The sequence below is a fragment of the Quercus lobata genome, chromosome 3, assembly GCF_001633185.2.
Source record: "Quercus lobata isolate SW786 chromosome 3, ValleyOak3.0 Primary Assembly, whole genome shotgun sequence".
NCBI classification, from domain to species: Eukaryota; Viridiplantae; Streptophyta; class Magnoliopsida; order Fagales; family Fagaceae; genus Quercus; species Quercus lobata.
The window spans coordinates 5,442,168-5,465,502 of record NC_044906.1 but is presented as its reverse complement, the minus strand read 5'-3'; the positions used below and the strand labels follow the sequence as shown (position 1 = coordinate 5,465,502).

Below are 23,335 nucleotides of genomic sequence, written 5' to 3'. Positions count from 1 at the left end.
TTCGCTGCATGGTTACCATTAATCTTAAACTGTCGTTAGTAACAATGTATCCTATATAGAAAAAAAAGAAAAAAAAGAAAAGAAAAGAAAAAGAAAAAGTACCAATAGAGAGCTCGTTTTTAAAATTTTTGGGGCTAAAATTGCTCATTTGAAATATTAGATAGTAAAAGGGCTCAATGTGGACACTTTAAGGGCTACCTAAAAAAAAAAAATTATGGACACAATGTATTTTGACCTTATGCTATTTCTAAATTTTCTTTTTCTTTTTCATTACTTGGTTATGGGTTATGGTATCATAGAGTAAATCAGTTTCCTGTTCTAAAGTAAGGCCATGAAACACTTTGTAATACCACTTATGGGAATATTAGCACTTCACCTTTTCATTCATAAGTGTTTCCTTAAATCCACATGATGATAAGGATTATGCAACAATACTAGCAGTAAAATTTACAATTCTACCATTCTCCGTGAGGTTACAAACAGAATAAAGCTTAAACTTTTGTTGATCACATACATAAAAAAATTAATGAATTAGATATATAGAAGTATCAAAAGGCTTGTTTGTGGAAACTTTAGGGACTAAAATCACTCATTTGAAAAATTAGATACTAAAATAGATCAATGTGCAAACTTTAGGGACACAATGTGTTCTAACTTTATGCTATTCTCTCTCTAATTTTCTACATTCTCTTTTTCTTTTTCTTTTACATTTCTTGACTATGGGTTATGGTATCACGGAGCGAATCCATTAATTTGGAGTTGTAAAGTAAGAAATGGATTGTGTTGTAATAACAACACTTATGGAACACGTGGTAACACCATAATGTTTCCTTAAATCCACATGACGGTAAGGCTTATATGCAACACTAATAAAACTTGATTTCAAAACTTTAGGGACTAAAATTGCTCATTTGAAACATTAGATACTAAAAGGACTCAATATGAAAACTTTCTGGGAAAAAATGTTATATATATATATATATATCATGATGTATTTTTTCCTTAAGCTATTCTCTCTTTAACTTTCTATCTTTTTTTTTATATAATTTATTTATTTATTTATGGATCATGTTATCACGCAGTGAATTTGTTTGGGGTTCTAAAGCAACACCATGAAACACATGTTGTAACACCACTTTTGTGAATACTAACACTTTACCTTTTCATTCATAAATGGTTCCTTAAATCCACATGAAGGTAAGGCTGACGCAACAGAATTCCACATTTCTCTGCATGGTTACCATTCATCTTAAACTGATGACTACATATTTCTTTAACCCTATATTCCTAGTTACTAAACCTTCAGAACATATAAACTCATGTGATCTGTCCCAAGACATGTTGCAGTTTTAAAAACACTTAGAAATTACTAATTCCTATGATAACTGACAAAAAAGAATCCTCATATTTTTCCCCCCTACATCACAGTGGATATTACAAGGATTTCAATTGTAGTAATAAACACTATATTAATCACTTCAAAGTCTTCAAATTTACATGAGAACTCAGATTCGAAAGCTAACATGAATTACGATTTTGTTGAACACATGATTCCAAACCTCAGAAACCAAGTAAAGAACACCAATGGCAAATCAAGGGGTGCTAGAGAGACAGAGCAATTCGATAAATTTTAGAAAAAGTAGACTGGAAGAATTTATATATATAAAACAAAATAAAAAAACTTAGACTAGTAGCATTGTAGTTGGCAACTTGAACTCTTTAGTACTTTAAGTATAGTGCTCAAAGTATGAGAAACTATTAGGTACTTCTGGATATAGTGTTATGATGCTCCCTTCTTTTTTACTGTGGATCCGATTGATTAAATTCTTGGTGGAGTCCAAGAATATAAAAGGAGAGAGTACCATATCACTGTATTCTTAGAGTTTTTAATAGTTTTTTTTTTAAAGTATTTGGGTTCTTACTTCTTAATATCATTCATTATTTTTTGTTATAAAGAAAACAAGAAATCTTGTGGATGAATATTGTCAAAGTAATAAGAATATGAAAAAGGAAAAGGTAGGAAAGTGAGTGAAAGAGACATAGCTAGAGAAGCATAATCTACTTCAATAATAAGCATTAAGTCACTTTCCTTTTTATCCTTTTCTTTTTTCTCGTCTTTAGATTTTGGAATAATATTGTTATCATGTACCTGTGAGACTGTAAGTTACTTTTACTTTTTCTTTTTCTTTTGAGAAGAAACAACAACTTATATTAATGAAAAAAAAAAAAAAAAATCAGTCATAGTGGACTAGAAGGAGATTTTAGATTGTAAAATACTTTAGTGGCCATTTAAAAGATGTTATATATATATATATATATATATATATATATCTTCTTTTGTAAAAAAAAATTGGTTTAAAAAATGATTGGAATTATTTTTTTCCAACCCATAATGTTGTAATTAAAGAGACCATCCATTTGTAATTTTATTCACATAACTTTGTTAATAAGTCATATGACTTGTTTAATATAGACATTGATAATCTTATAAATCACCATGTAACGGATTGAAAAAAAAAAAAAAAAAAACCTCCAAATTAATATGTTTGTAACCAAACTTTATTTTTCTTTTCTTTTGCCTTTATTTTCTATTTCTTTTTATTGTTTATGGATTTTGTTATAATAGTGATCATATATATGTGTGTGTGTGTGTGTGTGTGTTGTACCATAAGGTACATATTGACTCTTCAAAAGTCACAATTGTTTTAGTAGTGTTCAAATGCATGCATGAAGTTTTATTTTTTATTTATTATTTTTTTTGTTAATAATTTGATAGTTATAACGGGAGAGGGAGAATTTGAACTTTGGATGTCACGGACACTCCAAAAGTTGCTAGCCAATTGAGTTACACATGTCATTTGACATAACAATGCAATCATCGGCTCTTTAAAAAAATAAAATAAAATAAAAATCAAACAAATTGAATCATCTTTATCTTATCTTCTTTTTTTTATTTTTTATTTTTTCTTGGGGGGGGGGGTTGGGAGGGGGGAAGAACAATTATGATATCCTTGCTTTGTTTAAAGGTAAGAAGAAGTTTTTGTTTTCTCTTTATTTATATAATAGGTGAGAAATAGTTTGTATTAAAATATTAAATGAAAACCACAAAGAACTAATTGGTTTCATGATTTGATAATAAGGAGTAATAATTATAGAGTAGATATCAGAGGTTGTAAGTCTATTGTATTTATATAATGGAAAAAAGAAGAAGAGAAAAACCTACACAAGATAGAATCTCAATAATAATCTATAATCTATAATATAAATAAAATTGAAGCTATTTGACTTTTGATCGATTGCATACTATTGTCTCACACAAGTTTTTGAGGCCTCACAATTTTACGTGTTATTATTCTAATATATATATATATATATATATATATTAATTGAATTTAGATTCTGTTTTATATTTAGGGTCATTTTGGTTAGGTGTTTTGGGAGATTAATATAACGTTTATAAACTCTATTTTACAACCACAAGTCCTCATAATTTTTTTTTTTAAATGTTCATTTTAAAATCAAAATACAGTTTTTCAATAGCTTATAAAAACTTACCCTTAGTCTATTTATTAAAATATTGGTACAACACTTTAAAAAAAAAAAGTAGAATAATCATAATAAATGTTAGAGACGAAACAGGTAATTTACTCTAGAATATATAGCTTCATAGCCTACATTATTGCATATACAAGCACAATTATAATAATTGAGTGTTGTAGGTTCCAATTAGCTTAACTAGTAAAGTTTTTTACCGTCGAATAAAATATTTAGAGTTTGGGTTTGATGGAGTGAAAGCCATAAGTTGAAATTATCTCTAAGAAAAATAATAAATGTACATTAATAACAACCATAATCATCAAATTTTATATTTAGAAAAAAAAAAAAAAGAGAAAGAAAAAAGAATCGTATTATGTTACTGACTAGTATATATATAAACTCAAGCATACATGAGTTATTTATAAAAGAGAGAAAAAAAAGTTCCGGTTCAAGAACAAATTATTATAAAAAGGAAATAATTATTACCTTAATTTTTTCTTCTCTTCATTTGAACAATTTATCCTTGAACCGGAGCTTTATTTTTTTTATACTAATTTTAGGAAAAAAATTCAATTAATTGAATTCAATTTTTTTTCCACAGATTTTACTAAATCGTCCACTATTTTTTCAATTAGTGTCTTTTATTAAGAGACAATTTTATACAAAGAACGCATTCAAATAATTGTTCCAAATCAGCCATAAAAGATAAAGTCTCTTCAGTGCATAACCCATTGAGAATTAAAATGTTAGTATGATGATGTTTAGGGGAAAAAACATGTTAGCAATGAGTTTGGGAAAGAATATAATTAAATAAAACATAATAAAGAACAAATTAGAGAAAAGACAAAAAGAGTACATCAATCTAAGTACTCAAATTAATTTCTTGCTGATTTGCTTCTCTTCTTCTTTTTCATTTTCTTTTGTGTTTGTGAAGTTTTATATTTTTGGCACGATGGCATAATTTAATGAAAGTATGAGGAACATTTCTTCATAACAAAAGGTGGCAGTCCTCTAGAGCTATATATATATATGGAAGAAGTTGTAGATGAGCTCTAAGGTGAAATCAACATAACTGGAGCTATTTGGGAATATTTTTGGAGATGTTTCAAAGCGTGAAATGGATTTTTGTTATTGTAAGTATTTGATGACTTAAACTTTAGGTCTATTAAGTTGATGATTTCTATATACAAACATGCCTAGTGAACCTTGCACTAGGGTTAGATATATATGATCGTTAAATATATTATTACTTTTTTTTTTTTTTGATACAAAATAGAATTTTTATTTTAGCCTAATTTAAGTGTATATGTATATGAAGCTCTCCCCTAGAGACTTGAACTCCGGCCCTTACCCCCCACACCCCACAAGCATTTATTACTAAATCAATTGCGTTTTGATTTATATTCAATGTGTACCATTAATATAAGTTACACCACTTCATTAATTTCTTTTTATTAAACCACAATTTTGTGGAACCTCTTTTTCGGCTAAATGTTTTCAGTAGGTTAATCTTGCATGCCAAGTTTAACAACAACAAGATATTATTTACTGATAAATCTATCATCATTTTCCCATAAAAAATAAAATCTATAAGTTTTTTAAAAAATATTCAGTATATTTTTTTATTAAAAAAAACCGTAATTTTGAGGACTACTGGATATGTACGTACTTCTATATTTTGCATATATTTCATAAGAATTATAATTAGTATCAGAGGTTTGAACATCCTTTGAAATTGAAATTTATATTCATGTTTTATTCGAGGCTTTACTTTTGAACTAAATTAAACTTATAATATCGAATTCTTCTTCTACGTTAAGTCTGTCTTAAATTACATGCAAGGTCTTTCCTGTAAATATTTCTCAAAAACGTTTGTGCACACTTTCAAACACACAGTCACAAACTAGTTTATGCTCATAAAATTTCTATATGAATAATCAAATAAATATATACACGTAATTCATTCATTCATACACACACACATATATATATATATATATATATATATATATGATGAGCAAATGGCCGAAACCCATTTTCATTAGGTTTTAGATGTTAGCTAATTCTATGTGACAAACACAGTGTCTAAGGGCTGTTGTTCATAGATTAGATCCATAAAAAACGATTCAATGAGGTTTTGGGATTATTGTAATAGAAAGGGAAGAGGGACATTTATTGAAGTTACAATGGAGAGTCTAGTTATTTATTTATTTATTTATTTTTTAGAAAGTTTCAATTTATGACGTCCGCTCCTGATGATAGCTTTTTATCATCAGAACAATATACCAATCGATTTTTAGTGTAGGTGAAAATTGAACCACAGATCTCTTATTCAACCATTAAAGACTTTACTAATTGAGCTAACTGGAATCCACGAGAGTCTAGTTATTTAAAGGTTTTGTACGTAGACTATTGTAACAGTTTGTTCTAGTGAATTTTATATAGGATTGGATTCCAAGAGTAATTTTTCCATTTAAAGAGGTTTTACATTAGTTTTCCATTTCATTATCAAATCTGTTTGCCTTTTATTGCTTTCATTATAATTTTGTTTTAGATTTGATATTATAATAGTGATTAAGATATCTTTTTTGCTAGACTGTTTGGAATACATCATCAATTGATCAATTAGTCCACTAGGGGGTCAAAATTAAAATTTTCAATTAGTATCAAAGTAACTAAAATACATATGGATTGATACAAACCCATAAGTAGAATTCACCTTGAAAATCGGCTTGTAAGGGAAGGGTTCCCAATAGCTTATATACACATGTTTTACCTTGCACTTAAGCAATGTGAGACATTTGGATCGTAACATATCGCCACGCTCTGCAGCCAACATCCATGATGACTTACTCTATCAAAACTGACTCGATGGTAACCCTTTCTCTTTTTGGCGACTCCACTCACCTACCAATTTAATGACTTAGCAAGAAATTTTAATCTAGCCTCTAGGTTGCCTTCTTTGCGATTCGACCACAAAAGCCACAATTCATTTGATCTCATAATCAACAAGCTACGTCTGATTATCTGATGTGATGATTGGCTCTGATACCAAATGAAACAAACCCATGTGTAGTACTCACCCTTGAAAAATGACTTGCAAGGGAAGGGGCCCAAGAGCTTATATACACATGGTTAAATTAATACTTAAGCTATGTGGGATATTAGGATCGTAGCATGCCTCCACGGTCCACAGTCGACGTCCATAATGACTCACTTTATCAACATTGACCTGATGGTGGCCTTTTCTTTTCTTTTTTTTTCGTGGATCCACTCACCTATCTGTTATTCGATGATTTAATAAGACATTTTAATTTAACCTCTAGGTCGTCCCATGCGAGACTCGACCACAAAATCACAACTCATTTGATCCCTATACTCAATGAGCTATGTTCGATTACTTGACGTGGTGGTTTTTTCTGATAGCAAATTATTCAAACCCATAAATAATTAAAACTCACATTTGAAAACTGGTTTGCAAGGAAAGGGTATCTAATAACTTATATAAACTTGTTTAAGCTTGTATTTAAGCAATATAGGATACTTTGAAAATTTTAATGTATTTTTTTGTTGGTTTTATTTTATTTATTTTATAAGGTATATACAATATGCTTTTGCTTTCAAACTTTAAATTTATGATGTATTTTGGTATTTTTTTTTTATAAGGAATTTATATTTTTATGTTTAAAGATTTAAATTGTTTATATATATATATATGAAAAATATCTCATTGTATTCATATAAATGGTTGCCACAATTTACATCAAATAGGATTTGTTCCATGACAATAGGTGGGGTTTCCTCTATCCTGAAGGTGAGAAATTGATGATAACTTCCATTTTTACGGTTACTTTCGTATTTGTTGATTTTTATTGTATGATATTGAAAGCAATTATCATTTTTTTATGCAAATGAGAAAGCAACATTTACAATATATGCAAATTTTATAGTAGTATGGAGTAATTCGATAGATACTAGGTGATGATCCACATATTTGTTTTGCTTCGGAATAATTTATGCTATGATTTTTAGGTAACCCATGACTTTAATTATAATCATGTCATTAATAATATTGTCAAAAGCCTTTGTACTTTAGACATCAATTTAGGTTCAAATATCCCCTAAATTTATATATTTTTATTATAGAGTTTCAATCTATGATGTTTGCTTTTGATAATTATGATTTTTAGGTAATCCATACTTTTTTTTTTTCAATTTAGCTCCCTCCTGGAGACTTGAACACCTGCTCTTCCCCTAAACACCTCATAAGTACTTATATCTGTGGAGTGACCATCACACCAAAAGTATGCAATGATAATATAGAGATAATAATGTTTATATTAAATGATGTTAAGAAATGTGACTCATTAAGACTCAATTTATTTATTTATTTTTGTATCCATTAAGACTCAAATTCTATATCCTCTAAAAAGGGGAAGGAATGAGATTTTCTGCAGGGAAACAAAGATTTTTTTAATTTATTTTTAAAACAAGTGAGTTTAATTTGTCCCCCCAAGGGAAAGGTATTAACCAAGATTGTTTTGCAGGGAAGCAGGCAATTGTCGAGTTTTTTAAGGCATATCTCTAAAGTGAAGCAATTATGGCAGAGATGGAATCTCAGGAGCCTTATCCTCTTTAGCATTGTGGTTCAGTTTTTTTTGCTTTTTGCTGCACCCTTGAGAAAGAAAACGGCAAACAAAGCAGTAATCATGATCATCTGGGCAGCTTACCTGATTGCTGACTGGGCTGCTAGCTTTGCTGTTGGGCTAGTCTTTGACAGTGAAGAGAAATATACTGCCTCTGGTGCCATTAATAATACTGCTAGTTATTTGGTGATGATGAACCAGGGTGTCGTTAGTACCATCGGGTCCAGGAGCAGGGATGATACTGGTCTTCTTCTGGTGATGTGGACACCTTTTCTTTTGTTACTGGTTGGTGGCCAAGACAGAATAACTTCTTTTGCTATTGAGGATAATGAGTTGTGGCTTAGGCACTTGATTTGGCTCTTCCTCCAAATCTTCACCACTGGTTTTGTGTTTTATCAATCATTTCATCTAAACACACTATGGATCCCCACAATCTTTCTCCTCCTTGCTGGAACAATCAAGTATGCGGAGCGAATAGCTGCATTGTATCTTGCAAGTTCGGATAGTTTTGGGACCTCTGTTCTTGGAGAACCTGACCCTGGGCCTAACTATGAGAGACTGATGAGTGCATTCACACATTATAAAGGGAACAATCTTCCTATAAAAATGGAGTATGTCCACGACCTAGAATCCCAGGCTAATGAAAATACCATAGCCGATGTTAGAAAATTGGATCCTCATGAACTGGTGCAGCGTGCTCATCACTTCGCATATATTTACAAGGGACTCATAGTCAATCTCATGTTCAGCTCCCGTGAGCATACGGAGAGTCGAGAATTCTTCACTAAAAGACGTCCAAAACAAACATTGAAAATATTAGAAATCCAGCTCAACTACTTTTATGATCTTCTCCATACCAAGGTACTGGTGGCAACGTCCAACATTGGAAAAATATCTCGGGGTATATCCACTGGGTTAGTTGTTGCAGCCTTTTCACTTTTCTTCTTAGAAGAGAAGGGCACTTTCAAGACGGAGTTTGATGTCGTTGTGACCTACACCTTGTTCGTTGGTGTTTTAGCCCTGGATATGGTAACTCTCTTCATATGGTTTTACTCTGATTGGACTGTTGATTATCTTAAAAAGCTCGACAAAGATTCCCTCACATTCAAAATCATCAAGAAGCTCCTCTTTCTCAAGAAGGAGAAACGCAAGAAAGTTTCTCCCCTCCGATCCAAAATCATCAAATTCCTCTTTCCCAAGCGGCAAAGGCAGGAGCAACCACGGAGAATAAAAAAAGTAGGTTCTAAAAGGTGGTCTGAAGATCTATCTCAATTCAACTTCCTTGATTACTGTTTTCGACGAAGGTCACGAAGCAGAAGTAAAACCATCGGCGAGATCATCAGCAAAATAGACCTTGTGGTCCGTGTCCAAGGAAATGGCATACTACCATATTTGGACATTATTAACGATTTTATTTATTATTTATTATATAATATATTTTATTATTATTTGCCGAGGGACGTTAAGAATTTTATAGATCTGAAGAAAAATGACTTTATAATTCAGATGAAATATGTGACTTCTCACCATTTTGATCCGCACCTATGGAAATTTATCTTCGACGAGCTGTCAGAGAAATCTTACTTTGCGGATGATCCGGAAGAGGCCAAGAGAATAAGCTCAGCTAGAGGTGAATGGATTCTTGAGAGTGGTGACTTCAATTACAGTCTTATCTCAAGTAAGTTAATGCATTATGTCAAAAATGTTGCTTATGATGAAAGCCTTCTACTGTGGCACATTGCTACTGAACTCTGCTACAACAATACTGAACAACACAGTCACCCGCCTTTCGTTTATCCTTTGGATTGTAAATATTGTGATGCTAATTGCTACAACAAGCGCATCGTCATGGCTGAAAAATTCTTGGACAATGCTGATCTACACAGTCGCATGCCTTCGCGTTGTGACCATTGTGATGCTCGTGAAATCAGTAAGCGCCTCTCAGATTACATGTTTTATCTATTATATCAGCAACAAGGTATGATGTCCGAAGTGTCAGGAATTTCAAAACAAAGGTTCAAGGACACCAGTTCTGAAGCGCAACGATTCTTTAGCGAATATGGAGGAAAAGATCTGCAGCAAGGCTGTATAAATATTCTTGAGGTGAACACATCCGTAAAACCTGTTTATGTGAAGGGAGATCGATCGAAGTCTGTACTGTTTGATGCGTGCATGTTGGCAAAAGAGATTCAAGATTTGGGACCAGAGATTAAATGGAAGGTAACAAGTCAAGTATGGGTGGAATTTTTGTCATATGCTGCGAGTCGTAGCAGAGCAAAAGCCCATGTCCAACAACTAAGTAAGGGCGGTGAGCTTATTACTTTTGTTTGGCTTTTGATGGCACAGTTAGGCTTGAAAGAGCATGCCTGGGTTGAGACCCGTACCAGAGCAAAGCTGAATCTTAATAAATGACAGGTTATGTACTGAATGATAAATAAATATGATGTACCCAATAATTTTCTTAATTATTATCTTTATCAATATCATAATTAGATACCATAAATATTATGAAATAAAACATGTTGATTTCATTTGCTTTCATTGATACCATTGTCTTGGCCTGAATTAAATTATAAATGAGTTACATCACTTGCAAGTTTGTAAGATCATCTGCTCAAAAAAAAAAAAAAAAAATATGTGTGTAAGATCTTATTAAAGTGAGTTTTAGTTAACTCAACTTGTAAGACTTACAATTTCTTAACAATAAATGTATGAGACGTTGAATAATTGAATTACGCACTTTTACTCCATTTCTGTCGCATTGCACTTTTGTCTTTTTAATCTTGAATGCCATACAATAGACAATACCCCCTTATCCCCCACCGCCCCCAACTTATCCCTCTCTCTTCTTCATTTTCAAATGTCACTACCCACATATTTGGTGTTGTGCCAATTGTTGCCCAATACACCCAATCTTGACTTACTAAACCCATTAACAATGGGGAAAATCATTTTTTCACATTTTAGGATGTTAATTCACAGTTCACACAATATCTACACTTTTCACACCATGTGCATGTCTACATTTTCAAAGCAATGTTCACACTCTACATACATAATATAAAAGAGTGTCCATAATGTTGGATGTGGCGAAGAAAAAAAAAAAGCCCTTAACAATGCCAATACCATGATAGAAACCATCCTCTTTAACCTCTAGTTATGATTTTATGGTCCATCTGGACTATCTGAAATCGATGGCTGGTGCTCGAGATTAGTTTACTAAGTTCACAAATGCTAATTCAATGGCTAGTGCTCCCACTACAAAAAAACTGGACCTATAATGGTGTTTGTCAAAAACGCCACTATAGTTGTGTTCGGACGGGTCGGTCCTCGGACGGGCCCAGGGCCTAGCCAACATATTATTCTGGGCCGGTCCCCACAATAGCCCCTCAAAACTCTAGTTTTTGATCTCTTTCCGAGGAGAAAAGTGGGGTTTTGACATTACAAAGGATGAAATTAATGAGATCTTGGTTCGCGCGTGTGGGCAGTCACTTTTGACGCGCTACAATTTACGAGGCACGGCCATTTACTCCGGGTAGCTTTATGTCCCCTTTATCCAACGGCGAGGCGTAGATCTGATGGCCAGCATTTTTCCTCGAATTCTTGAGCGGGAGTGGTTTTCTCTTTCTCCCTCTTGCTATATAAAGCGCTAGAGAGGCTCATCTTTTCTTTTTTATCTGCGTATCAGAAGTCTAGAGAACTCCAGAGAACTCCAGCGCCCAGAAATCTAAGAGCACTTCCGTTCTTCAAATTTCCATAACCATTTCTACGAAGCGTCCTTCCTAGAAGAGATTTTCAAGCATCTTACTGGTCGTTTGTGAAGATATTCGTAAGTTCCGTTCGTTTCGTTGCTTCGAATTTCTCCTCGGATTTCACTTTTCTCCTCGGTTTTTATTTCCATCCCTCCAGTTCAACTTAGATGGGTAGATTCAAAGACCTAGTAGACACCCCGGCTGCCATGGAGGCCTTTAGGGCAAAATACCATATCCCGTAGGGGGTGGTTCTGCGGTACTGTCCCCCAGAAGGAGTATTGATAGATAAAGACGTGGGTGAAGTGGTCATTCCTATGATTGCTTTTATAGAAGGAGGAACGACACTTTCCATGCGTAGGATTACCCGGGACTACTTGTTCCACCATAGGTTGACACCGCATCAGTGCGTTCCAAACATGTTCAGGGTATTAGGCTGCATAGATGTCTTGAACGAGCGGATGGGTCTAGGCCTGACCTGGCATGATGTGGTTCACATGTACGAGTGCCACTACCTCGAGAAGGGAGGGTATTACCTTAAATCTCAATCCGAGGTGGTTAGGCTAATCTCCTGTCTCCCCATATCCAATAAGACTATGAAGGATGACTTCCTCATTGCCTCAGGAAAGTGGAGCGATGGTTTTCATTGTCCAACTCGGGCAGGAATTCCAGTGCGGCGCATTTAGGGCTAATCCTTTAGAGAGGGGGCTTAGCTCTTCGGATTCACTCTCTTTTTTTGCTTAAGTCATAAATTTTATAGTTTAACTCTAATTTCCTTCTCGGCTGTATTGCAGATAGAGCTCTGGTTGCTTCTAAGCTGAGCCACGTGAACGTTCAGGCCTTGAACTATCTTCTAAGGTCAGAAATCTACGTTATCGAGGACGGGCAGCTACGTACATGTCATTTGGTTTCCCACTCTTTCCAAGCCATTGGCCACGCCATAAGAGTTGGTAGTCCAAGGTTGGCTAGGATTGATGTATACAAACCCAAGTTTTTGGCCCGACAAGATCTCAAGCCAGTCGTGTTACCTGGCACTCGGAATCCTCCACCAGCCACGCAATTGCCTCCGCCAAACAACCTTGAAGTTGCTGCGCCAGTTGAAGGAGAGACCGAATCATCTCGTCTTTCTCTTGAGGAGGAGATGGACGAGTTCTATTTTGAAGAGGAGGTTCATAAAGCCTCTTGATTAAGCTTTCAGACCCTGAAGGAGAGCAGGATCGAAACTCCGTGGTTGGCACTCTGATTATTATAGCCTGCTCGGACGACTCTTCAGACGAGGAGGTAGACGATATGGCTGGCAAAGGAAAAACCTTGCGAGAATTGATGTCCTCCCGAGGAAAAGGTCAATCTTCGAAGGTGCTTGCTCAGTCGCAAACCCAGGACCTTCCTCCAGTTGCTCCTCAGGTTCCTTCTGACCTTGGTCTCAAGGTTAACCCGGACCTGAAAAAGAAAAGGCCGGCTGAAATCCCTGAGGAAGGCGAGGTGGTGCCCCGCCAGGGCAAGCAGCAAAAAACCACTCGAGGGCAAAAGAATAAAAGGGCTACCTCCGCAGAGAGCCGAGAGGAGGAGAACCGGGCTGAAGTGCGTGTTCAACCGCGCACTTGGAGCCCAAAGCTGGAGCTGGATGGGGTTGTTATCCCTTACACTGCATCGGTCCGAGAATACAACAGAGGTCGAGCAGGGTACATAGCTGAGGCTTTGGAGCAGCCAGTACTCCTCCCTCAGGATATGGAAGCCTACAGGCGGTTCTCTCAGCCTGAGCTCTTTCTATCCCTTAAGAGGAACCTTGCAATGGTAAGTCACTCTTCTACCCTTTCGTTAAATCATTAGACATTGTTGCATTCTAAGACAATTTTTGTTTTGTTGGCAGATCACTCAGCAGGTGTTTGTGGCTGAGGAGTTCTGTCGCAGCAACCGCAGCTTAGCTGAAGCTGAGGCCCAATCTCGGATAGAGGTGGAGAAAACTGTGGGGTCCCTCAAGCAAGAGAACTTTGAACTTGCGGAGAAGTTCAAAAAGGCGGAGAAAAAGCGCCGGAGTGTTGAGGCCGGCTTGAAGAACGCTGAAACTTAAGCAGAGGACCAGTGCCAACAGTTATACGTGACCGAGACCAGCCTGGCCACTGAAAAAAAAACAGTGTTGGATCTCAAGGCCGTGCTACAAAAAGCTGAGGAGGAGATCCGGCGGGCTAAAGAAGAGGTTCAGCTAGCTCGGGAAGCAGCCGAGGCTGAGAAAGAGGCCTCTTATCAGCTTGAGGCTGAGGAGACTGAAGCCAGGCTCTCTGAGGAGATTCCAGAGGTATGCAGGGAGTATTACAGCATCTCATGGGCTCATGCCCTTGATGCTGCAGGAATTCCTGCAGACTCGGTGCTGAGGTTGCTCGGGAAGGTCTTCTTTCCGTCGGAGATCCGAGAGAATCCTGATGGCGCTCCTGAAGCTTCTGAGCAGGCCATGGCTATTCCTGATGCCCTCCCTATGCTTGATAAAGCCAAGGATCCTGCCAAGGAGTCCATCTCCGAGGTTCCTCCTCCTCAGCCAGAGCAGAAAGAGAATCCTCCTGCTGAGGCTTAGATTTTAGGTTTTTAATTATTGTACCCTTTTTTTTTTTTTTGAATGAGAGTTGTCTTCTTTTTGTTCTTTTGTAAAGACCTCTCTTTGTATTGACCCCGGCTTATTAATATAAAATGTTATTTTTTCCTTTCTCTTCTGATGTTTACTAATACTGTTCCTTTTGGAATCGCACGAGAGTTGTAAGTCATTAGTTTTCGTCTAAAACTTGTAGAGGTGCCTCAAGTTAATAATTTCCCCTAAGTTTGTGGTCCGAGGAGCCATGCAGGACTTAGATTCTGTTTAAAACTTGTATAGATGCCATAAGTTATTAATTTCCCCTAAGTCTGTGGTCCGAGGAGCCATGCAGGACTTAAGTTTTGTTTAAAATTTGGATAGATGCCATAAGTTATTAATTTCCCCTAAGTCTGTGGTCCGAGGAGCCATGCAGGACTTAGGTTCTGTTTAAAACTTGGATAGATGCCATAAGTTATTAATTTCCCCCTAAGTCTGTAGTCCGAGGAGCCATGCAGGACTTAGGTTCTGTTTAAAACTTGGATAGATGCCATAAGTTATTAATTTCTCCTAAGTCTGTGGTCCGAGGAACCATGCAGGACTTAGATTTTGTTTAAAACTTGGATAGATGCCATAAGTTATTAATTTCCCCTAAGTCTGTGGTCCGAGGAGCCATGCAGGACTTAGGTTCTGTTTAAAACTTGTATAGATGCCATAAGTTATTAATTTCCCCTAAGTCTGTGGTCCGAGGATCTATGCAGAACTTAGGTTCTGTTTAAAACTTGTATAGATGCCATAAGTTATTAATTTCCCTTAAGTCTGTGGTCCGAGGAGCCATGCAGGACTCAGGTTATGTTAAAAACTTGTATAGATGCTATAAGTTATTAATTTCCCTTAAGTCTGTGGTCCGAGGATCCATGCAGGACTTAGGTTCTGTTTAAAACTTGTATAGATGCTATAAGTTATTAATTTCCCCTAAGTCTGTGGTCCGAGGATCCATGCAGGACTTAGGTTCTGTTTAAAACTTAGATAGATGCCATAAGTTATTAATTTTCCCTAAGTCTGTTGTCCAAGGATCCATGCAGGACTTAGGTTCTGTTTAAAACTTGGATAGATGCCATAAGTTATTAATTTCCCCTAAGTTTGGGGTCCGAGGAGTCATGCAGGACTTAGGTTCTGTTTAAAACTTGTATAGATGCCATAAGTTATTAATTTTCCCTAAGTCTGTGGTCCGAGGAGCCATGCAGGACTTAGGTTCTGTTTTAAACTTAAATAGACGGAAATGGACCAATGCGATGATCATGGAACGGAACATAGGCTGAGCTGCTTTCATTAATAATAATATCTTCTTAGATTATTTACATTCCATGGGTGAGGTATAGTTTTTTCATCTACGTCTTCTAGGTAATAGGCGCCTATTTCGGCCACAGATGTGATGCGATACGGTCCCTCCCAGTTGGGTCCCAGCTTGCCCCAGGAAGGGTTCTTAACGCTACTGAGAATTTTCCTCATTACGAGGTCGCCTGGACTTAGAGGTTGCAGCTTTACATTGGCGTCATATCCCCGCTTTAGCTTCTGATGATAGTAGGCCATATGGATCATCGCTTTTTCCCTTCTTTCCTCAACTAAGTCTAGACTTCTCCCCAGTAACTCTTCATTGTTTTCTGGGGTAAAAGTGCTAGACCTCAATGTAGGGAAGCTGTTCTCGATTGGGAGTATAGCTTCGACCCCATAAGTCATTGAAAAGGGAGTTTCGCCCGTCGACCGTCACGGCGTCGTTCGATAGGTCCATAAAACATGCGGGAGCTCTTTCACCCATCTCCCCTTTGCATCATCCAATCTCTTTTTCATACCGCTTACTATGACTTTGTTCACGGCCTCAGCTTGCCCATTTCCTTGGGGGTAGGCATGAGTGGAATATCTGTTGGTGATGCCAAACTCGTTGCAGTATTCCCTAAAGTTCTTACTATCAAATTGAAGACCGTTGTCTGAGATGAGGGTGTGAGGAGTTCCGAAGTGCGTAATAATGTTTTTCCAAATGAATTTCTTGGCATCCACGTCCCTGATATTGGCCAAAGGTTCAGCCTCTATCCACTTGGTGAAATAGTCGGCGTTGACTATTATGTATCGCTTATTCCCTGCTACTTTAGGGAAAGGACCGACAATATCAAGATCCCATTGAGCAAACAGCCAAGGGCTAGAGAGGGGGTTAAGGATTCCTCCAGATTGGTAGATATTTGGAGCGAATCTCTGGCATTGATCACACTTCTTCGTATATTCTTGGGCATCTCTCTGCATATTTGGCCACCAGTATCCCTGGATGAGTGCCCTGTGCACCAGCGATCTTCCTCCTGTGTGACTCCCACAAATTCCCTCATGTAGCTCGTCAAGCAGGGACTCGGACCCCTCTGGGTGTATACACAATAGGTACGGCCCAGAATAGGAACGCCGGTATAGCTTGTGGTCTTCCGACAACCAAAACCGAGGAGCATTCCTTCGTATCTTTTCGGCTTCCAGTTTTCCCTCTGGTAGTGTATCGTCTTCGAGGAAGTTCATTATAGGATCCATCCAGCTGGGACTCTTTCTAACCTGATAGACCTGAGCTGGGTCTCTTCTAATTGAACTCGCTTGGACTAGATCCTCGACAAGGATTATTCGCGGTAGATCATGCGCTGAGGACGTGGCAAGAGTGGCTAGCGAATCTGCATGGGTGTTCCCACTTCTGGAAACGTGTGTTAGATTGAAGGATTCAAAACCCGACTGCAGGCATTTGACTCGTTCGAGATACTCTTGCATTCTGGCATCTCTAGCTTCTAACTCACCCATCACTTGGCCAACGACCAATTTGGAGTCCGAGAACGCTTCCATTACCCTTCCGCCCAATTTTTGAACCATCGTAATCCCTTGAAGTAAGGCTTTGTACTCGGCCTCGTTGTTCGTAGCCGAGAACTCGAGTCTTAGTGATTTCTCAATGGCAATACCTTCGGGCGATATTAAAACTAGCCCAATTCCAGATCCTCTTTGGTTGGCCACGCCATCCACGTAGACCCTCCAGCGTGAGGTCTCCCGTGTTGAGATTGTGCCAACCGATTTTCCATCCATGTCTTTCTTCTCGGTTATTGTTTCGACAGAAGGTTCAGCGAATTCTGCGACTAAGTCCGCGAGGACTTGACCCTCGACAGAGGACCTAGGCATATATTTAATATCAAAGGCTCCCAAAAGTGCACTCCACATGGCGATCCTTCCTGTGTAGTCGGCGCTTCGAAGCACTGCTCGAAGGGGAAGCTGGGTTAGAACGATTACCGTGTGTGCCTGAAAGTAATGAGGGAGCTTCCGTGTGGCGTGTACTACCACCAAAATTGCTTTCTCCAATGGTAAGTATCGCACTTCGGCCTTATGTAATGATTTACTTACGTAATACACTGGTCGTTGTACCCCATTGTCATCCCGTATCAGTACCAGGCTTATAGCATGAGGGGCTACGGCTATGTATGCAAACAGTACCTCGTCTGCCTCAGGACTAGACATGATGAGTGGTCACAACAAGTATTCCTTAAGTTGCTGGAAGGCCTAGACACAATCCTCTGACCACTCAAATCCTTTCCACTTATTTATCAAGAGGTAGAAAGGTCGACATCGGTCTACAGATCGTGATATGAACCGGTTTAATGCTGCGATCATGCCAGTGAGTTTCTACACTTCTTTTGGATTCCGAGGAGCCTGTAGGCTATTAATCGCTTTGATTTGATCTGGGCTTACCTCTATCCCTCTGTGGGTTACCATATAGCCTAGGAATTTCCTAGACCCGACCCTGAACGAGCACTTGGAGGCATTGAGCCGCAACTTGTGCTCCCTTAAGATGCCAAAAATGATCTCTAGGTCTTTCACGTGCTTGGACACCACCTTGCTTTTTACCACCATATCATCTATGTAGACTTCAATAACTTTGCCTAGTTGCGGTTCAAACATTCTGGTCATCATCCTTTGGTACGTTGACCCTGCGTTCTTTAGTCCGAAAGGCATCACCTTATAGTGGTAGTTTCCGACGGGTGTCATGAACGCCGTTTTCTCCTGATCCTCTAATGCTAGAGGTATCTGATGATAGCCTTAGAAGGCATCCAGGAAGCTCATTCGAGGGTGGCCTACAGTTGCATCTACCAGTCGGTCTATTTGAGGTAACGGGAATGGGTCCTTCGGGCAGGCCTTGTTCAAGTCTGTGAAGTCGACGCAGACTCGCCACTTCCCCGTTTTCTTTCTTACCACCACCGTATTTGCCAGCCATTCGGGGTAAAAGACCTCTTTAATAGCCCTTGCCTTTTTCAGTTTTGTCACTTCATCTCTAACGGCACTGGCATGTTCCTTTAAGGGACGTCAGGGTGGTTGCTTCTTTAGAATGGAAGATGGGTTAACATTCAAGTGGTGACAAATAAGGCTAGGGTCAATCCCCGAGGCGTTGTAAGCGTCCTATGCAAACACATCGACATTTCTTCTCAGAAATCCGACTAGTTCCTCTTTTTCTTGAGGAGGCAACTCGGAGCCAACATGGAAAAATCTCTCTGGGTCATTGTCAACGATAAACTTTTCTAAACCTTAACACCTTATCTCCTCGGCTGACTCATTGACTTGCTCTGCCGAGGTGGCTGGTTGCTATAAGTTCTCAGAGGCTAAGGACTCTGCATGGGACCTACGTGAAATGGCGGCCACCACACACTGCCTGGCCATGGCCTGATCTCCACGAATCTCTTCTACTTGGCCTCTGGACGGGTATTTTACCTTTTGGTGAAGTATGGAGGATACAACTTCTAGGGCATGGATCCATGGCCTGGCTACTATCGTTGTGTAGGGCGAGTAGGCATTGACCATGATAAAGTTCACCTCCACCACCTCTAACCCAGTCTGTATGGGTAGTCTAATCTGTCCTTTTGGCGTAACAGTCTTCCCTTCAAAGCTGATAAGGGGAGAGCCATAAGCCGTCAAATCCTCCGGCCTCAGGTTCAGCCCCTTGTATAGATCAGGGTACATTACCTCTACTGCGCTACCCGGGTCTACCAGCACCCTTCTCACATCGAAGCCTCCGATTCTCAGCGTAACCACTAAGGCATCGTCGTGAGGTTGGATAGTTCCCCTCTTATCCTCGTCCGAGAATCCTAATATTACCGAGCTTCCCTTTTTAGGCCTTTTAAATTCTCTTCCCCCGTTCTCGGCAGAGAGCCGAGCCACAGACAGCACCCTGGAAGGAAATGACCCAGTTCTTCCTGGAGCGACGAGGATGACATGAATCGTTCTTGTGGGGGGTCTGAAGGATACATCTTTTCGAGGCTCTTGCATTGCCTGGCCCGGATGACCGCTCGAGGAGTGTAAAAGGTGACGTAACTTTCCTTCTTGTACCAACTGATCTAGGTGATTCCATAGATTCCTGCAATCCTCAGTGGTATGTCCATGGTCCTGACGATAGTGGCAATAAAGGTTTTGGTTACGTTTTGAAGGGTCTTCAGCCATCTTTCCCGGCCATCTAAAAAAGGGTTCGTTCCTCACTTTCTCCAGCACTTGTTGTACTGGCTCTCTGAATACGGCATTCACCATTTGCATGTTACTTTGTCCAGCCTGTCTTAAAAAATCTCTCATCGGCTGGTTATGGTTATATCGTTCCGACTTGAAATCATTTGCTTTGGGGGGAATGATCTTCTCCTTTCCCTTTCCTTGTAGCTGATCTTCTTCCACCCTTTTGTACTTGTCAATCCTATCCATCAACTGATGAACGTTGACAACTGGTTTACCAGTGAGAGATTTCCTTAAGCTATGCTCGGTGGGGAGACCGCTTTTGAATGTGCTGATAGCGACATCATCATGGTTCTCATCCAACTCGTTATACATCTCCCAATATCTATCCGAATACGCCTTCAGGGTCTCTCTCTCGTACATGGATAAGGACAACAACGAACTTAGGGGTCGAGGGACTCTGCTATTTGTAATAAAGCAAGAGCAGAAAGCCTGAGTGAGCTGCTTATATAAGCCTATGGAATTTGTCTTTAGGCTGTTGAACCATCTCATCGCCATTGGTCGCAAGCTGGATGGGAAGACTTTGCACATTAGGGCTTCATTTTGCGAGTAAATAGCCATTTTTTTATTAAACTGACTCGCGTGCTCCATCGAGTCTGCTCGGCCGTTGTAGATGGCGAACGTTGGTTGATTAAAGCATCGAGGCAACTTAGCCCCTTCAATTCTGTACATGAAGGGTGATCTTGAAATCTGGTCCAGTGTCCTATTCATAGCATCGTTTCCCAAACCCTTACTGGATGGGCTCTTATACTTTCGTACAGGACGAGACTCCTTCTCGTAAGAAATGGTTTCACTTAGGGGTGTTCTCGATCTCCGTCGATAACTCACGCCCTCCTCGTTAGAGGACGCATCTGAGCTAGAGGGAGATCGCTTTCGCTGCGCACGTCGCAACTTCCTTTTCAGGTCATCTATCTCTCGTTGCATGGCCTGATGACTGTTTCGCCTTTGGGATACGTGACTACCTATCTGGGTATGACTTTGGCTTGTCTGGGTAGTATGCATGCTTCCCTCACGATTTCTTCTGCTGCCTGGGTTGGCAGGATTATTTTGCCACTGGGACTTAATAGGTTCTGTCTGTTGAGGGTTAGCCTGGTGAGGATTCTCCTGGTGTGGACCTAATTCTGCCATGCTCGACCGTTGTACTTACTGATATTTTAGTTCTTCCCACAGACGGCGCCAATTGTAGGGACACGGTTTTAGTTGACCCGCTCCTAGTTGGTTAGGCTTTGGCCCAAAAGGTCCCACACAATGAATTTTTTGTAGAGTATGGGCTAAAGAACTTGGTTTCAGTTAGTTTAAACGGTTTGTTGCATGGGCTCAGGGGATACAGAGACAAGAACAAAAGGAGGTAACAGTGAAGAGAGATCCTTCTCAAATGATCAGGTCTCAAACTTGACTAATGGGCACAGATTCATGCAAATAAAAGTTCTCTACAGTGTTCTCTCCTCTCTTTTTCTCCGTCTCTCCTTTTTTTTCTCTTGGGGGACCTTTACACATTATATAGGCCCTATCCTATTATCTGGGCTTTACACTTGTTGATCATCCAAACCCCTACTTGAGTACCTGTCCCATCAGATACCCTTATCAGTTCTTTGTGAGTTGCAGTGGCTAAGGTAGCACTGTTCAGGGATCTTCTCTTCATTAATGCGGCCAGGAGAGTAGTTGTGGTGCATTTAATGTGGTGGAGGTAGCTTTTGCTGAGATATTTTGGGTTTCCTTTCTTTTTATGTACTTGGAGGGAGGACTACAGTAGCTGGGACGCACCCTTGACCCGGATTTTGGAATGTCCGAGGAGGAATTACTCCTCGGACACGTTCTCTTTGCCCCAGTGGGCCTAAATAAGGATTCTGGGCCACGATGTCTCCTTGGACGGGCCCAGGGCCCAGCCAACCTATTATTTTGGGTCGGTCCCCACAGTTTGTATTTGGAGTTAATATATATATATATATATATATATATATATTTTTTTTTTAATTTTTGGATGTGAGCATGTTGTGTTTGATTTTGAATTTTTTTAGGTGGGTTTGTGTTTCATTTTGAATTTGCTGGGATAGCTATAGTGTTTGTATTTTGTTTCATTTATGTATTTTGTTTTGTTTTTTATCTTTTAATTTAATTGAAATTGTAATATTAATTTAATTACAATCTTAATTCAATTAAAAAAAAAACTTTTTCACATCAAAAAAAAAAAAAAAAAAAAATCTTTTGGCTATAGTGGCGTTTTTGTAAAACGCCACTATAGGTCTATAGTTGCGGTACAATTGTGGTGTTTGTAAAGGCCACTATAGCAAATGCTGCTATAGCCAAAATGGGCCTATAGTGGCGTTTTTAGTACCTATAGTAGCGTTTCACAAATACCATTATAGGTCCAGTTTTTTTGTAGTGTCCTTCTGCAGCTCTAACTCCTCAACCATGGCCACAGGTCTACTGGATTCCACCTCCAAATGACACTTCTAAGATTAATTTTGTATGAGGCAATTTTTAAGGATGCAAATCAAGAAATGATTGGAGTTATTATTAGGGATAATAGAGGCTTGGTGATCGAATCAATGTCTCAGAAGGTTTCCCTCCCAAATTCAGTTGATGATATCGAAGCCATGCAAAGGCTCTTGAATCCTCTATGGATTTTGGAATCTCAAAGGCAATTTTAGAGGTGAGTCGATGGTTATTATTAATTCTCTGCAGGATGAGGTGTCCTCTCTAGCTTTATTTGGTCACTTGATTGATGAAGCTAAAATTTTAGCAGAATCCTTTACTTTTTTGAGTTTTTCCCATGTATGTTGTCAATGTAATTCTATTGCTTATAACCTTATTAGGCATGTTAAACATGTCTCAGATCCTTTCGGTGTGAATGGAAGATGTTCCTTCATACCTTCATGCTATAATTCAAGCCAATTTGGGTTTTCTTTAATGAATTGACAGCATTCTTTTCAAAAAAGAAAAGAAGAAGAAGAAAAAAGAAAGTTAATCAAGATTGAAGAACGTAAATATTTGATAGGTAAAAAAAAAAAAATCATTTCAAAAGGAAGGAAATTCTAATTTTTATCTCTAAACAAACTTCCTTAAACTAATTTACCCATAAATTTCATAATGAGAAACAAATAAATAAATAAAACATAATTTTTTGATACAAAATAAATATTTTTTCAAAACAAAACAATATGTCCTTTTTTTAAAAAAAAAAAATGCTATAAATATCACTAGTTAAGTCAAAATGCCTCGTAGACTCTCCAAAATTTCAAAGTTATGACACGGACACCTCAATAACAAACACAATACAATAA

General features: G+C 38.3%; 2 protein-coding genes across 2 annotated transcripts; both read left to right on the top strand.

Annotated features, from left to right (window-relative positions):
• Nucleotides 1-4,613: 4,613 nt before the first annotated feature.
• LOC115980175 lies at nucleotides 4,614-10,595 on the top strand. The gene is made up of 3 exons (XM_031102456.1): nucleotides 4,614-4,670; nucleotides 8,085-9,542; nucleotides 9,690-10,595. Exons 1-3 carry the CDS (start codon nucleotides 4,638-4,640, stop codon nucleotides 10,593-10,595), a joined length of 2,397 nt encoding a protein of 798 aa, XP_030958316.1. The 5' UTR covers nucleotides 4,614-4,637.
• A 2,627-nt stretch (nucleotides 10,596-13,222) lies between these two features.
• On the top strand, nucleotides 13,223-14,501 carry LOC115980174. The gene is made up of 3 exons (XM_031102455.1): nucleotides 13,223-13,726; nucleotides 13,803-13,976; nucleotides 14,025-14,501. Exons 1-3 carry the CDS (start codon nucleotides 13,223-13,225, stop codon nucleotides 14,499-14,501), a joined length of 1,155 nt encoding a protein of 384 aa, XP_030958315.1.
• The last annotated feature ends 8,834 nt before the right edge of the window (nucleotides 14,502-23,335 follow it).